This window comes from Oryx dammah, unplaced genomic scaffold (assembly GCF_014754425.2).
Source record: "Oryx dammah isolate SB20612 unplaced genomic scaffold, SCBI_Odam_1.1 HiC_scaffold_29, whole genome shotgun sequence".
In the NCBI taxonomy this organism is placed as follows: domain Eukaryota; kingdom Metazoa; phylum Chordata; class Mammalia; order Artiodactyla; family Bovidae; genus Oryx; species Oryx dammah.
The window spans coordinates 9,790,150-9,803,737 of record NW_024070213.1 but is presented as its reverse complement, the minus strand read 5'-3'; the positions used below and the strand labels follow the sequence as shown (position 1 = coordinate 9,803,737).

The 13,588-nt window shown below is 49.2% G+C and overlaps 1 protein-coding gene across 1 annotated transcript; it reads left to right on the top strand.

Moving 5' to 3' along the window:
- Positions 1–282: 282 nt before the first annotated feature.
- On the top strand, positions 283–13,424 carry KDELR3 (KDEL endoplasmic reticulum protein retention receptor 3). The gene is made up of 5 exons (XM_040233319.1): positions 283–568; positions 5,966–6,066; positions 10,687–10,845; positions 11,655–11,907; positions 12,717–13,424. The coding sequence occupies exons 1-5, from the start codon at positions 478–480 to the stop codon at positions 12,755–12,757; spliced, it is 645 nt and encodes a 214-aa protein (XP_040089253.1). The 5' UTR covers positions 283–477; the 3' UTR covers positions 12,758–13,424.
- The last annotated feature ends 164 nt before the right edge of the window (positions 13,425–13,588 follow it).

Here is a 13,588-nt window from a genome sequence, read left to right as displayed (position 1 = left end):
GCTCTGTGTACAGATGAGGGAACCAAGGCAGAAAGAGGGGCCCAGTGGCTCACCCACGGTCACCCTCGGTTCCAAGCAGGGAAGGCAGGGGCCCGGACTCCCGGGACCCCTCTCAGGGGTGTCGGCGGAGTGGGACGTGGCAGGCACCCCGTGGACACAGAGCGGCCCGGGGCGGCAGTCGGCGAGCCCAGGCCGGAAGCCCCCGGCCCGCGGGACGGCCCGCCCCGGGAGCCGAGGCGCTGGGCTGGGCCGGGAGGCGGGATCTCGGGCGGCGGCGCTTCCTGGCTCCCTGGCACGGCCGCCGGCCCGGCCACGTCACCGCCCGGCCAAGAGCGCGCTGGCGGAGCGGCCGCGCCCGGACGGGAGCGCGGAGCTCGGGGGCGCAGGACCCACAGGCCGGGGCCGGGGCCGGGGACGTGGCAGCCGCCTCGCCCGCCAGAAAAGTTTCCCAGGAGTTGGCTGCGCGCGGGCCGGACCATGAACGTGTTTCGGATCCTCGGCGACCTGAGCCATCTCCTGGCCATGATCTTGCTTCTGGGGAAGATTTGGAGGTCCAAGTGCTGCGCGGGTAAGGGAGCGCGTCCCGGGCGGGAGGTGGGGGCGCCTCGGACGGGAGGTGGGCAGCCCCACGCCCCTGCTGCGAGGCTGGAGGGGAAGAGGCTCCTGAATGTCTCTGCAGATTGGGGACTTCGGCTTGGGGGTGCTTGAAACTGTCTTCGCAGAAATTAGCTTCCAAAGAAAATGTACAATTGTACAGTATCAGAGGAAACGGACACGTGGAGGTAACGGAGGATTGCCTCCCTCCCTCCCCCAACACTTGGCACGGCCGCTGGTGGTTGGAAGAGGGGATAGAGAGGTGACAGCCCTTTTGCTGCCCAGGAGCAGCACCGCTTGGGCCCTTGTGCCCTCTACCCTCACTCAGGCCCGCGGTGGGGAATGGGAGGTGGGGGCCAGGAAGGCGAACGCACAGGAAGTGGCTCCAGACTCTCAGGGTCTTCTCTTGCCCTCCCCCCCCCTCCCCCCTGCCCCCTGCCAGACATCCCCCCATCCCACCCCCACCCCCCAGCTGGGCCCTCTTTCCTTGTGATGTGGCAGGAGAGGCATCAGCTAGGCCCATGTGGGCACAGAGCTGCCCATGAGCAGAAGCACAGAGAGGGTGGGAGGGGGTCCCCCTTTTGCCCAGCAGTCTGGCGGCCCCGCTAGGCGGTCAGAGACATCTCAGGGCTGGACCGGTGGTAGCCAAATAGACCCAGTGCATTAAGAGGCTGCCCGAGCGGCCTGAAGCCATCTTTGTCCACTAGTGTCCTGGAGGTGCCTGCCCTGTGCTTGGCGCTGGGGTGAGGGCCTACAGAGAAGGGCACGGACTCCTCGTGGGGGCCAGCGAGGCAGGGAGTGGACCCCTGAAGACTTCATGGAGGGAGCAGCTCTGTGCTGCTCTGTCCTAGAAGACAGGCAGTGTGTCACACAGGAAGGGCTTGTGGTGTCACAGACGGCAGGGCATGTCCTGGAAACGGGAAGCAGCCTGTCTTCAGGGTGGTCCTGGGGGGAGACCAGTCCACGGGGGTAGGAGGTTGATCAGATGTGAAAGGGCCTTGTCTGATGGGCTAGGGAGTTGGGACTGGGAGCCAAGGAAAGTTTGGAGCAGGGGAGGGGGCTTGTAAGGGGACTCTGGAAGCTGTGGGAGAGGCTGAGAGAGCAGCATCGAAGCAGGAGGGAAGGGGTTGGGGGTAAGAGGTGGGTGCTGTGAGCGTCATTGCAGTGGGGCTGGAGGCCTTTTGGGTTTGGGGTCTCCAGGGAGACAGGCACTCACAGGTTGGTTCTTGGGTTCCCACTTAGGGCAAGTGGGCTAGGAATGCTGAGACAGGCTCCAGTGAGGGGTAGAATCTAGCCTGGACCTGTCCCTGTGGGGAAGTGCCCTGGACAGGGTGAGCCACTGTGACCAGGAGAGGGCGCTGTTCCCCACCCGCTCTGCCAGGCACCTGGGATAGAAGCTGGCCACACAGGCAGAGATCCTGGCCTGGTGGGGCTGAATTTAGAGATGGCAGGCTGTCAGCCAGCAACGGTGGTAGCAACCAACTAAATTATATGGTTTGTCAGAGATGCTCAGTGGCTCAGTGGTAAAGAATCTGCCTGCAATGCAGGAGATCTCTGAGTTGGGAAGATCCCCTGGAGAAGGAAATGGCAACCCACTTCAGTATTCCTGCCAGGAGAATCCCATGGACAGAGGAGCCTGGTGGGCTACAGTTCATGGGGTCACAAAGAGTTGGACACGACTGAGCGACTAAACAACAGCAATGGGAAAAGCAAAGGGCGGATGAGCGGGAGGGCCCTTGTGTGTATGCAGAGGGATCAGCACAGGTCTGGTTGGGAACAGAGGAGGTGAGCGCCTCCCCCAGGAGCAGGCCTGGGTGACACCCCAGCGACCCAGCCCCAAAGGCAGGAGACTGGCGCTCCCTTTGCACTCTGCTGCTGACTCCTTGTGTGACCTGGGGCCTCAGTTTTCTTTATCTGTCAAAGGGTAGGAGGTCTGCACCTGGTCAGTGGGTCCCCCAAGGGACTCTGGCCAGGTCCAGGCTCCTGTTCTCCTTTCCGTCCTGAGGTCTCCGTGTGTGGCTTGCTTTGGTGTAAATTATTCACTGGTTTTTAAAGAGTGTGGAAAACCAGTGTGCTGAAGACCGCCAGCATTCCTGAAACGCTAGGGAAAATGTGAGTGAAGCCCAGGGGCCTGGCCGGCTGGGGATGGAAAGAGGGGAGGAGTGGAAAGAAGCTATGTGGGGGATAGCCCTGTGTTGCCCACTGGAGCCTCCTACTGGACCCTCCTGAATGGGGTTGAGGCCCCCTGCACCGGCCAGACCTAAGTGCGGGCTCTGGGAGGTGGTGTAGACAGTCTCAGCCCAACCTGGCCCAGTTACTGCCTCCTGGACTCCATCCCCTCCCCTAGAGGGCTCCTTCCCCCGCAGCCAGGCCCCCTGCCAACCCCCCAAGAAGACACTTGTATTCCACATTGAATCCTAGTTAGGCCTCATGTCAGTGCATTTTACAGATGCCAAGTGTGATCAGGCTTGCCATGCTGGTAGGAAAGCTGGCACATGGACCCAGAGCCCTCCAAAATGTGAGGGGCTTCAGCAGTGTTCATCCTCAGGCATTCAAATTGTCCCCCCCCTCCTTCCCCAGAATGAATGTCTCCCACCAGAGGGATCATTAAAAAAGGTACCAATCAGGCATACAAAGGAGTCAAACCCTGAATCAGGTCATGTCACTTCTGGGTGTCCAGCTACCCAATCAACCCATCACCTTTAGAGTGAAGTCCAGAGATGAGGGGACAAAGGTGAAAGAGACTCAAGGATGGCTCTTGGTTTTCTGGCTTGAATGTGGACGGAATGGTGGTGGCGTTTATGAAGGACGGAAGACAGGAGAAGGAGGGGATTCAGGGGGAGATGGTGGGCTCTGCCAGGTAGAAATATGTAGGTCAGAGAACCAAGGAGAGTCTGGAGCTGGAGGTGTGGGATGGGATGAAAGAACAGAGGGAGAAGAGAGCTTACCCTCTGAGGATTGGGGTTTGAGGAGGACAGGAGCAGCCAGGGGAGGTGAGAAGCTGGCAGTGTGGGCAGTGGCAGAAACCTGGAGAAGGGTGTGGTTGGAATAGATGGAGTGCCCCACTGACTCTTGAACAGTTGGGTGAGTGAGGACAGAGTTGTTGTTTGGATGCAGAAACGTGGGTATCATGGGCCATAGGAGTGGGTTGGTGATGGATCCAGACCGCTGTGGGTTTAACGGGGCGAGAGAAACAGGAAGCAGGGCAGCCGCTCGCTTCACCCTGGAACCACCTCCATGACCATGTATCAAAAGTGGCTAAAAGTTGACCGAGGAGCATGATGGCTAAATGCAGCCTGGAATCCTGGGTCAGCATCTGCAACAGGAAAAGGGCATCAGTGGGCAAACGTGAAATCTGAATAAAGTCTGGTGTTTAGTCAACGGTGCTCTGTGCTGTGCTTAGTCACTCAGTCATGTCCGACTCTTTGCGACCCTATGGACTGCAGCCCGCCAGGCTCCTCTGTCCATGAGGATTCTCCATGTAGGAATACTGGAGTGGGTTGCCTTGCTCTCCCCCAGGGGATCTTCCCAACCCAGGGGCTGAACCCAGGTCTCCCACATTGCAGGCAGATTCTTTACCGTCTGAGCCACCAGAGAACCCCAAGGATATGGGAGGGAGTAGTCTGTCCCTTCTCCAAGGGATCTTTCTGACCCAGGAATCGAAAGGGTCTCCTGCATTGAAGGTGGATTTTTTACCAACTGAGCTACCCAGCTCACTATTGGGAGCTATCCACTGCCCCAGTAGTGCTCTACTGATGCCAGTTTCTTAGTTTTGGCAAATGTTCGGTTAGAATAGGAAACAGGAGTCCAGAATGACGGTGGCTAAAAGATAAGGAAGGGAAAAGTCCGGGAAAATAGAACAAAGGAAGGCCCGAGGACCTGAGTGAGGACCTCAGGTAGAACAAACAACACTCCTGGCTGGCCCAATTTACATAGGGTAGGCCCGGGGGGTGGGGCTGGTGTGGGGGAGGAAAAGACCTATAAAAAAGAGGAGCCAAGGGCCGGGGTCTCTCTCTCTCTCCTGCCTGCTGGGGCGCTCTTCTCTTTGAGTCTTTGGGTCTACATGCCCTCACACCTGAAGGATGGTTTTTCCTGCTATTTTCTAAATAAAATAGAGCTGTAACACAGAGCTTTAACACTGATTTGTCTAAGAGCTATAACACGGTCTGTTCGAGACCTCAGAGCTGTGACACGCCGATGGCTTTAATGTGCATCACTCCAATCACTCCGTGACGTCACTCTGTGACAAGACAGAACCGAGGAGCATACGCTCGCCTGACATCATGCAAGGTGTTAACATTAGGGGAAGCCAGGTGAAGGGTGTATGGGGCCTCTCTGTACTGTCTACAACTCTACTGTAAACCTGAAATTATTTCCAAATAAAAAGTTCAAAAAGGAAAGAGACCAAAGCAGATGAGAAAATAGCGTGGTAAGTAGGAACCCAGTTTTGTCAGTTTGAGCGTCCATTGTGTGTTGTGTATGCACGTGTGTGTTGTGTGTATGTGTGTGCCAGCAAAGATCAGGAAGGTTGTACACACAGGCTTTGTGATTCAGAAGACTGCTGTTTTTAAATTCACATTTCTGTGTATAGTTCCCCAGGTGGCTCACGGGTAAAGAAGCTGCCTGCCAAGCAGGAGACTCGGCTTGGGTTCAGTCCCAAGGTCAGGAAGATCCCCTGGAGAAGGAAATGGAAGCCTACTCCAGTATTCTTGCCTGGGAAATCCTATGGATGGAGGAGATTGGCAGGCTACAGCCCATAGAGTTGCAAAGAGTCAGACACAACTTAGCGACTAAACATGTGTTACCTGGTTTTTGTTTTACAAAGGGTAAAAATAGTTGTAACTTTTATAACTAGAAAAAAAAACTTTTTTACTCAAAATTTGGAAATAGAATGCTCCCCTGGCCGTGCGCCTTCCTCCACCTGCTGTGTCTCCCTGGTGAATCAGTGCCTTGTAGAGCCAGTGAGCTGTTCCAAAAAAAAAAAAATGGAGCTTTGGGGACCGTCAGTGGAACGATGGAGGTGGAATGAAGAGAAGCCTTGACACCTCTCCTCTCAAGCCCGACTCCCACCACCCCTACACCCTCCCCAGGGCAAGAACTGAGGCAGGCACCTGCAGGGGCCCTGGGAACTCGGTACCCATGTCTTTATTTGGAGACTGGGCGACAGATTACAGTCTGGTGAGAGGAATAGATTCAAGTGATCAACAGGAAGGCGTGTTTCCTGACCCTCGGGGGTGACAGTGCCCTGGACAGGGTGTCACCACTAAGCGGGCACTCTAGAGGCCTTTCCAGCTCAGGCTCTGGGCTTCTGGAGTGTGTGTGAGCCTGGGAGCCTGTATTCTTATTGTCTCTTGTCCCTATCCAACCGCAGGCATCTCTGGGAAGAGCCAGATCCTTTTCGCTCTCGTCTTTACCACCAGGTACCTGGACCTGTTAACCAACTTCATCTCCATCTACAACACAGTAATGAAGGTGAGGGGGATGGGCAGCCATGGTGGGGGGGCCTGCTGAGCACCCCCAGATGGTGAGACAGTTTATGCTTGGGGACTCAGGCTGGGGAACCAGCCAATCTTAGGTTTGATTTCTGGCTTTGCTGTTAGTAGCTATGGGGCCTGGGCTTGGGCAAGGCTTCTGGCCTCTGTGTACCTTGGTTTCCTCCTCTGCAAAATGATCGTTGTACTTGCCTCAGAGGGTTTTGTTGTGAAAATTAAACAAGGTAATACATGTAAATATACAATAGCTATCATATATTTAAAAACTCAATAAAAACTATTACAGTGGTTAAAAAATAAGCAAAAAAGGAAACAGGATGTTGTGAGCTTTCAGAGACCTTATTGGTCCATTTCTCTGACAAATATTTATTGAGCACCTACTGTGAGCTAAGAGGGCTTCCCAGGTGGCCCAGTGGTGAGAAATCCTCCTGTCAGTGCAGGAGACACAAGAAACACAGGTTCAATCTCTGGGTCAATCTCTGATCTCCAGGAAGATCCCCTGGAGTTGGAAATGGCAACCTATTCCAGTAGGTTGCCTGGAGAATCCCATGAACAGAGGAGCCTGGTGGGCTACAATCCATAGGGTAGACGAGCACCCAACTGAGCAACTGAGCATGCATGTGAGCTAGGAAGCTGAAGGAGAAATACAAGACACCCATACTCATGGAACCTACAGTATAACTGGGGAGACAGATAATGAAACAAGTAAGAAAAACTGGCTAGGGAGAAGGCTATGCAAATAATTAAAATGGGATGCTGTTTCCTTTTAATTATAAAGACAAAAATTTTAAAAGCAGAGTTACATGATAGAGATTGGCTAGGAAGCTATTTGGAAAAGACCCTAATGCTGGGAAAGACTGAGGGCAGGAGGAGAAGAGGCTGACAGAGGATGGGATGGTTGGATGGCATCACCGACTCGATGGACATGCGTTGGAGCAAGCTCCGGGAGTTGGTGATGGACAGGGAGGCCTGGCATGCTGCAGTCCGTGGGGTCACAGAGTCGGACACGACTGAGCGACTGAACTGAGAGAGCTATTTAGAGAGTGTGGTCAAGAAGGGCCTCTCCAAAGAGGGGATGAGAGAGGGGATGTAAACTGAGATTTGAATGACACAGGAAACAAAGCTCAGAGGAAGACATTTCCAAGCAGAAGGAATAGCTGGTGCAAAGACCCCCCAAGACAAGAACAAGCTTGATGTATTCAAAGGGCAGACAGAAGGCAGACTCAGTGGGAGATCAGCAGGCGAGGGCTGCCTGCTGGTGGTGGGGATGCCCACAGAGGGCTGGGTGAGGGCGGATGGTGCAGGTGAACCATTTAGATTCCATTTGCAGTGGGAAGCTGTTGAAGTTTGGTCCTATTTCACAGAAGGAGAAGCTGAACATCTTTCAGCCCTGGGTCCTGGCTGTGAGGTTGTGTTGGAGTGAGACATTTTCTGAGGCTTTAACCAATCATCCAACACAATTTAGTGGAAAGAGCCCAGATTTCAGAGTCAGTAAAATGGGATGTAACTGGATGCTGGTAGCAGAGATGTGGGTTATTTTAATAAGGTTAGGATTTATTTTTACCTCACTCATAAAACAAAATCTGGAAGTGGGTAGTCTAAGCCTGGAATGGCAGTTCCTTTTAACTTTCTGCTCTGCCGGCTTTAGTGTGACCAGTACTTGAGTTTGTTACCCATGCAGTTGCTCAGAAGGGCCTTATGCTTGGTTTAATGCTTTGCTGTTGCCATTTTGAAATTCTTATTTTTTAACAAGAAGCCCTGAAAATGATATAGCTAGCCTGAATGTGATATCTATCCTTAAGGTTGCCTCAGGGTCACAAAATAGGTACTCCTACCATCACATCACATTTGGGATAGCAAGGAGGAGGAAGGAGAAAAAGAGCAATAGGGTGCCTGCCATCTGGGTAAGCCCTTTTCATAGAGCTTTCCAGTGACTACCATCTGCATGTCACTGACCATCCTTATCTGCAAAGGAGGCTGGAATATGTAGTTTTTAGCTGGGCACATTGTCTAATAGGAGTCCTGTTTTTAAGGTAAAAAAGCTACATGGGCAGAATCCTAACTATCTTGCCGGGCTATTGTGAAGATAACATGGGAATCTATGTAATATACCTACCTCCCAGCAGATATTTAACTAAAAGTGAGTTCTCTCTTTCTCCATATCAGAGATGTCCTTTTGGGATTCTGGGCATCTTGCTCCTAGAATTGGTAGAATGGAGGATGCTCTTACTTGTGGTGTGTTGAACTCAGTGTGAACTTCAGTCTGAGGTACTGAAATCACTGTTTACTTCAATCCAACAAAGAAGTAGCAAACACTGCCTGCTTAGTTAATTTCTCTTCCCAAGGCTTTGACTTGGGCAGTCCTGGCAAGAACTGTAGACCCAGCCCTTGCCATGGCTGAATGAGGTCTAGTCTTCAAAGAGGCCAGTTTCCAAATGTGTGAAATGAAGAAGTGATCTCTACTTCATTGATTCATTCACCCATTCCAGCATTTGTTTGGGGCCCTGAGTTAGATTCAGAGGCAGACAGGGCATGGACCCTCTTAGGGAATCTCCTCCCCAAGGGGAGACAGGCTGGTCCATAGACATTTACAGAACATATGATCACAAGCAGCAATGAGTCTTGTTACATGGGGGTATGGTGACACAGAGTACGTGTGCCTCTTTCTGGTGAAAAAAAGGCTTTGAGGAAATAACCTGAGTTTTGAAGTGCAAACACTTTTCCAGGCCACTGTTTTCCTGGACCACCAGCAGCAGTATCACATAGGAACGTGCTAGAAATGCAAAATTCTCAGGCCTACTCAGACTCACTAAGTGAAACCCCCTTGCCCCTGAGGGTAGGGCAGGGGCAGCCCTCTATATTTTGATGCACATTCAGGTTTGAGAACCTCTGGCCTAGGTTAGAGGCCAATTATAAAACCATTATATGCTGGAGGACAGCTACTCTAGTAGAAAAAGAGCACTTTTCTGAAGGATTGATCATCACCTGATTCAAAGAATTTTAGTCTTTGTGGAAGTATGCTCTCAATTCACTGATGCAGACCCAAGAACTTGAGGCTTTAAAAGAGCCCTGAAATGCTACTGCTGAATCACTCGACAAAGACCAGTTCTCTTTTTTTTGGCCTAATGCTCCACAGTGAGAGGACACCTGGGCACCTCTGGGTCATCATGGTAGCACTATCAGTCCCAGTTAGAAGCATGGAGTCACTTAACAAAAAGACCATTAGCTTCAGATTCAATTCAGAAATTGCAAACACACTTTACCTTTTCCAACTGAAGTCAGAATACTCGCCCTCAGGTTTGGTAGGTCCCAACTCAGGCAACAGTACATGAACCATGAACTTCCAGATGTTCAAACTAGATTAAGAAAAGGCAGAGGAACCAGAGATCAAATTGCTAACATCTGTAGGATCATTGAAAAAGCAAGAGAGTTCCAGAAAAACACCTACTTCTGCTTTATTGACTATGCCAAAGCCTTTGACTGAGTGGATCACAACAAACTGGAAAATTCTTCAAGAGATGGGAATACCAGACCACCTGACCTGCCTCCTGAGAAATCTGTATGCAGGTCGAGAAACAACAATTAGAACTGGATATGAAACACCAGACTGGTTCCAATTTGGGAAAGGAGTATGTCAAGGCTATATATTGTCACCCTGCTTATTTAACTTATATGCAGAGTACATCATGCAAAATGCCAGGCTGGATGAAGCACAAGCTGGAATCAAGATTGCTGGGAGAACTTTCAATAACCTCAGATATGCAGATGACACCACCCTTAATGGCAGAACTAAAGAACTAAAGAGCCTCTTGATGAAAGTGAAAGAGGAGAGTGAAAAAGTTGGCTTAAAACTCAGCATTCAGAAAACTAAGGTCATGGCATCCGGTTCCATCACTTCATGGCAAATAGATGGGGAAACAATGGAAACAATAAGATACTTTATCTTTTTGGGCTCCAAAATCACTGCAGATGGTGACTGCAACCATGAAATTAAAAGATGCTTGCTCCTTGGAAGAAAAGCTATGACCAACCTAGACAGCATATTAAAAAGGAGAGACATTACTTTGCCAACAAAGGTCCGTCTAGTCAAGGCTATGGTTTTTCCAGTAGTCATATATGGATGTGACAGTTAGACCGTAAAGAAAGCTGAGTGCCCAAGAATTGATGCTTTTGAACTATGGTGTTGGAGAAGACTCTTGAGAATCCCCAGCAAGGTAATCCAACCAGTCCATCCTAAAGGAAATCAGTCCTGAGTATTCATTGGAAGGACTGATGCTGAGGCTGAAACTCCAATACTTTGGCCATCTGATGCAAAGAACGGACTCATTTGAAAAGACCCTGATGCTGGGAAAGATTGAAGGTGGGAGAAGGGGACGACAGAGGATGAGAGGGTTAGATGGCATCACCGACTCAATGGACATGAGTTTGAGTAAACTCTGGGAGCTGGTGATGGACAGGGAGGCCTGGCTTGCTGCAGTCCATGGGGTTGCAAAGTCAGACATGACTGAGCAACTGAACTGAATTTAGGGTAACTTTGAAGCCCCCAAAGTAGGTTGGGAAATGACTCCATTGATTCCTGTGTGTCTGTCTCCCTTTTCAGATGGTTTTTCTCCTCTGTGCCTATGTCACAGTGTACATGATCTATGGGAAATTTCGGAAAACGTTTGACAGTGAGAATGACACATTCCGCCTGGAGTTTCTTCTGGTCCCTGTCATTGGCCTTTCCTTCCTTGAGAACTACAGTTTCACTCCTCTGGAGGTAAGGGAAGGGACCTAGAGTACTCATTTCCAAAGGTAAACACATTCCCTAAAACCCTCACCTTGGTAATATCAGGGCTAGCTTTCTACAACTGTGGCCATTGTTTGTTAGTTTAGAAATTACCAATAAGCTAGCTACAGTGCTCTTCTTAAAAATAGGCATGTCTAAGTAGTCGTGTTCATAAACAAAGCAGGCATCACAGTACCACGTAATTCTGAAACCCTCTGTTCAACAGGTGATTAATGGATACTAAAGCACAGTCCAGACCGTTTTCAACTCAGTGGGTCTGGCCTCTGACTCAAGAATCTGTGGGGCAATAAGCATCTGGGGGGATTCTGATGGTGATGTTCATGGATTGTATTTTGAGTAACCATAGCCTCAATTAAGGCGAGTTTATATGATAGAATTCTGCAACAAAAATTTTTCCATAGCAACATTCATACTGTTCTGGAAAAAGCAGTACACTTAGATCTTTTAAAATATTTTTTTTACTTTCAAAGAAAGGGGTTGAATGATACACTGATGAAAACATTTGAAAATTTCAAGAACATGATTCTGGGAGTTCCCTGACCATGATGAATGGGTTTCCAGGCTTTCACTCACTGCCTGTGTGGCCTTGGTTCAATCTCTGGTCCTGCAAGCTGTGTGGAGTGGCTATTAAGTAAATAAAACCTGAAAAAAGTGTGAAATCGTTCTCTTTAAAAAAAATTGGTTTTGCTTCACTATATTCTCACCAATAAACATTGTTTTGGTAACTAAAGGTGGCCCCTTCTTGATCAGCCTCCTCTGGATCCTTCTCTTTGGCTCAGATCCTCTGGACTTTCTCCATCTACCTGGAATCAGTGGCCATCCTGCCCCAGCTCTTCATGATCAGCAAGACTGGCGAGGCTGAGACCATTACTACTCACTACCTGTTCTTTCTTGGGCTATACCGAGCCCTCTACCTGGCTAACTGGATCAGGCGATACCAGACTGAGAATTTCTATGACCAAATTGCAGTGGTGTCTGGGGTAGTACAGACCATCTTCTACTGTGACTTCTTCTACTTGTATGTGACCAAAGGTAGGTGCTGGGAGAAGTGTCACTGGCGCCGGCTCAAGATTAACGATCCACTCAGTACTCAAGGGGATATGGAAGTGAATACAGGCAAGTCTGTGCACTTCATGGTGCTTACGTTCTAACACAGGAGACAAATGTTTTCAGGAACCTAAGCGCTATGAGAAAATATAGACCAATAATCCTATTTTTATATACAGTGTACAGGGAAGACAGTTGAGAGATGACGTTTGACACTTGGGTTAGGGCAATGAAGGACAAATATTGATACATTTCTAAGTTTATGTGTAAGCCCCAAGGCAGAAACCAGCCTGGCATGATACAAGACAAAAAGGCTAGTATGGTCAGAGATATCCAGAGTAGGGTCTCAGTAAGTCAGGGTAAAACATTCACAATGCATTCTAAACACAAACAGCAGCAACTGGGTCCTCTGAAAGCCAGTCCAACTGCTGTGTAGGATAAAAGGCAACCAAAGCAGGGAGATATGGGGCAGTTGTAATTGCCCAGGAGCTGGTCATCAGTGGAGAGATGGTGACATTTCTCAGGAGTGTAGCTGATGAAAACCATTGATGTGCTGTGAGATGTGAAACAGAATTAAGGACAAGTGCTAGATTCATGGCCTACCAAAAGAGGGGGTGGTGGTATGTGTCTAAGGTGGAGTCAGTGTATCTGTAGTTAACCTGCAGCGGCATCTTCCCTTGACTTTTAATATCTAAGTGAACACCTGTGAAAAGGGCATTAGATACTAAGATTATACAAAGTTAGTTGTAAAGGAGTCCTTTCATGAAAAATTCTAACTTCAGCTTTTCTTCTAGTCCTTAAAGGAAAGAAGTTAAGTCTTCCAATGCCAATTTGAAGGCCATCAGAGATGTTCTACACCCTAACAAGGACACAAAGCAAACCATCTGACGTGCTCCTGGGCGATTTAGACACAACTGACCAAATGTTAAAACTGAAGTCAGAGAAATACTTCATGTGGAATTTAGCAAAGCACTGATCCTTCTATTTTCTCATCACCATCTCCCTTAAATTATAGAGGTAATTAAAACGGGCCAATCATGCAAGTATGGTACACCCTCACAATGTCAACTGAACCATCAAGCAAACCTTAGAATGGATGGAGTCAATTGTTGTTCCCTGGCATGAGACTCATGCTAACCAACAGCCAATCCCAATCTGGAAATACACCCTACTGTGTATGAGGCAAAAGCCCCAAATGAGTATACTGTTAATTTTTTACTTTCCAGGTAGGAGACCATCATGTTTAGGGTGTCTAAGATACAAAGGTGTCACAGGTGGGAAATGTTATGAGGAAACACCCCAGGCTTTTTACCTACTAGGTATTGTCTTGATGCTTTGTGACTCAAATTCTTTTCACATTAAGACCAAGTAATCCCACCTCCCTTTCACAGTTTTAGGTGCTAAGGTGTCAAGTCAATTGAACATGGTCTTGAAGCAAATAAAAATAAGAGACTGTCATTAGGTTACACCTTTTTTTAAGGCAATAAAAATCTCACACCTTATTGTCAACAGTGTTTTATTTATACCTACAAAAGAAACAAGATGGTATCAAAAGGACAATTTACCAACTAAGAATAGTAACATAAGCTCTTAGCATCCTGTGCCTGAACATCACACATCTACAAATCTTTCAAGTCTTAACGCAACAGGAATGTGTTCAGAGACC

Excerpts from the sequence above, each read along its gene's own strand:
- KDELR3 (XM_040233319.1), top strand. The coding sequence starts at position 478 with ATGAACGTGTTTCGGATCCTCGGCGACCTGAGCCATCTCCTGGCCATG. Across the intron at positions 569-5,965 it reads GAGGTCCAAGTGCTGCGCGG|GCATCTCTGGGAAGAGCCAG; the intron begins GTAAGGGAGCGC and ends ATCCAACCGCAG. Across the intron at positions 11,908-12,716 it reads CTACTTGTATGTGACCAAAG|TCCTTAAAGGAAAGAAGTTA; the intron begins GTAGGTGCTGGG and ends CTTTTCTTCTAG.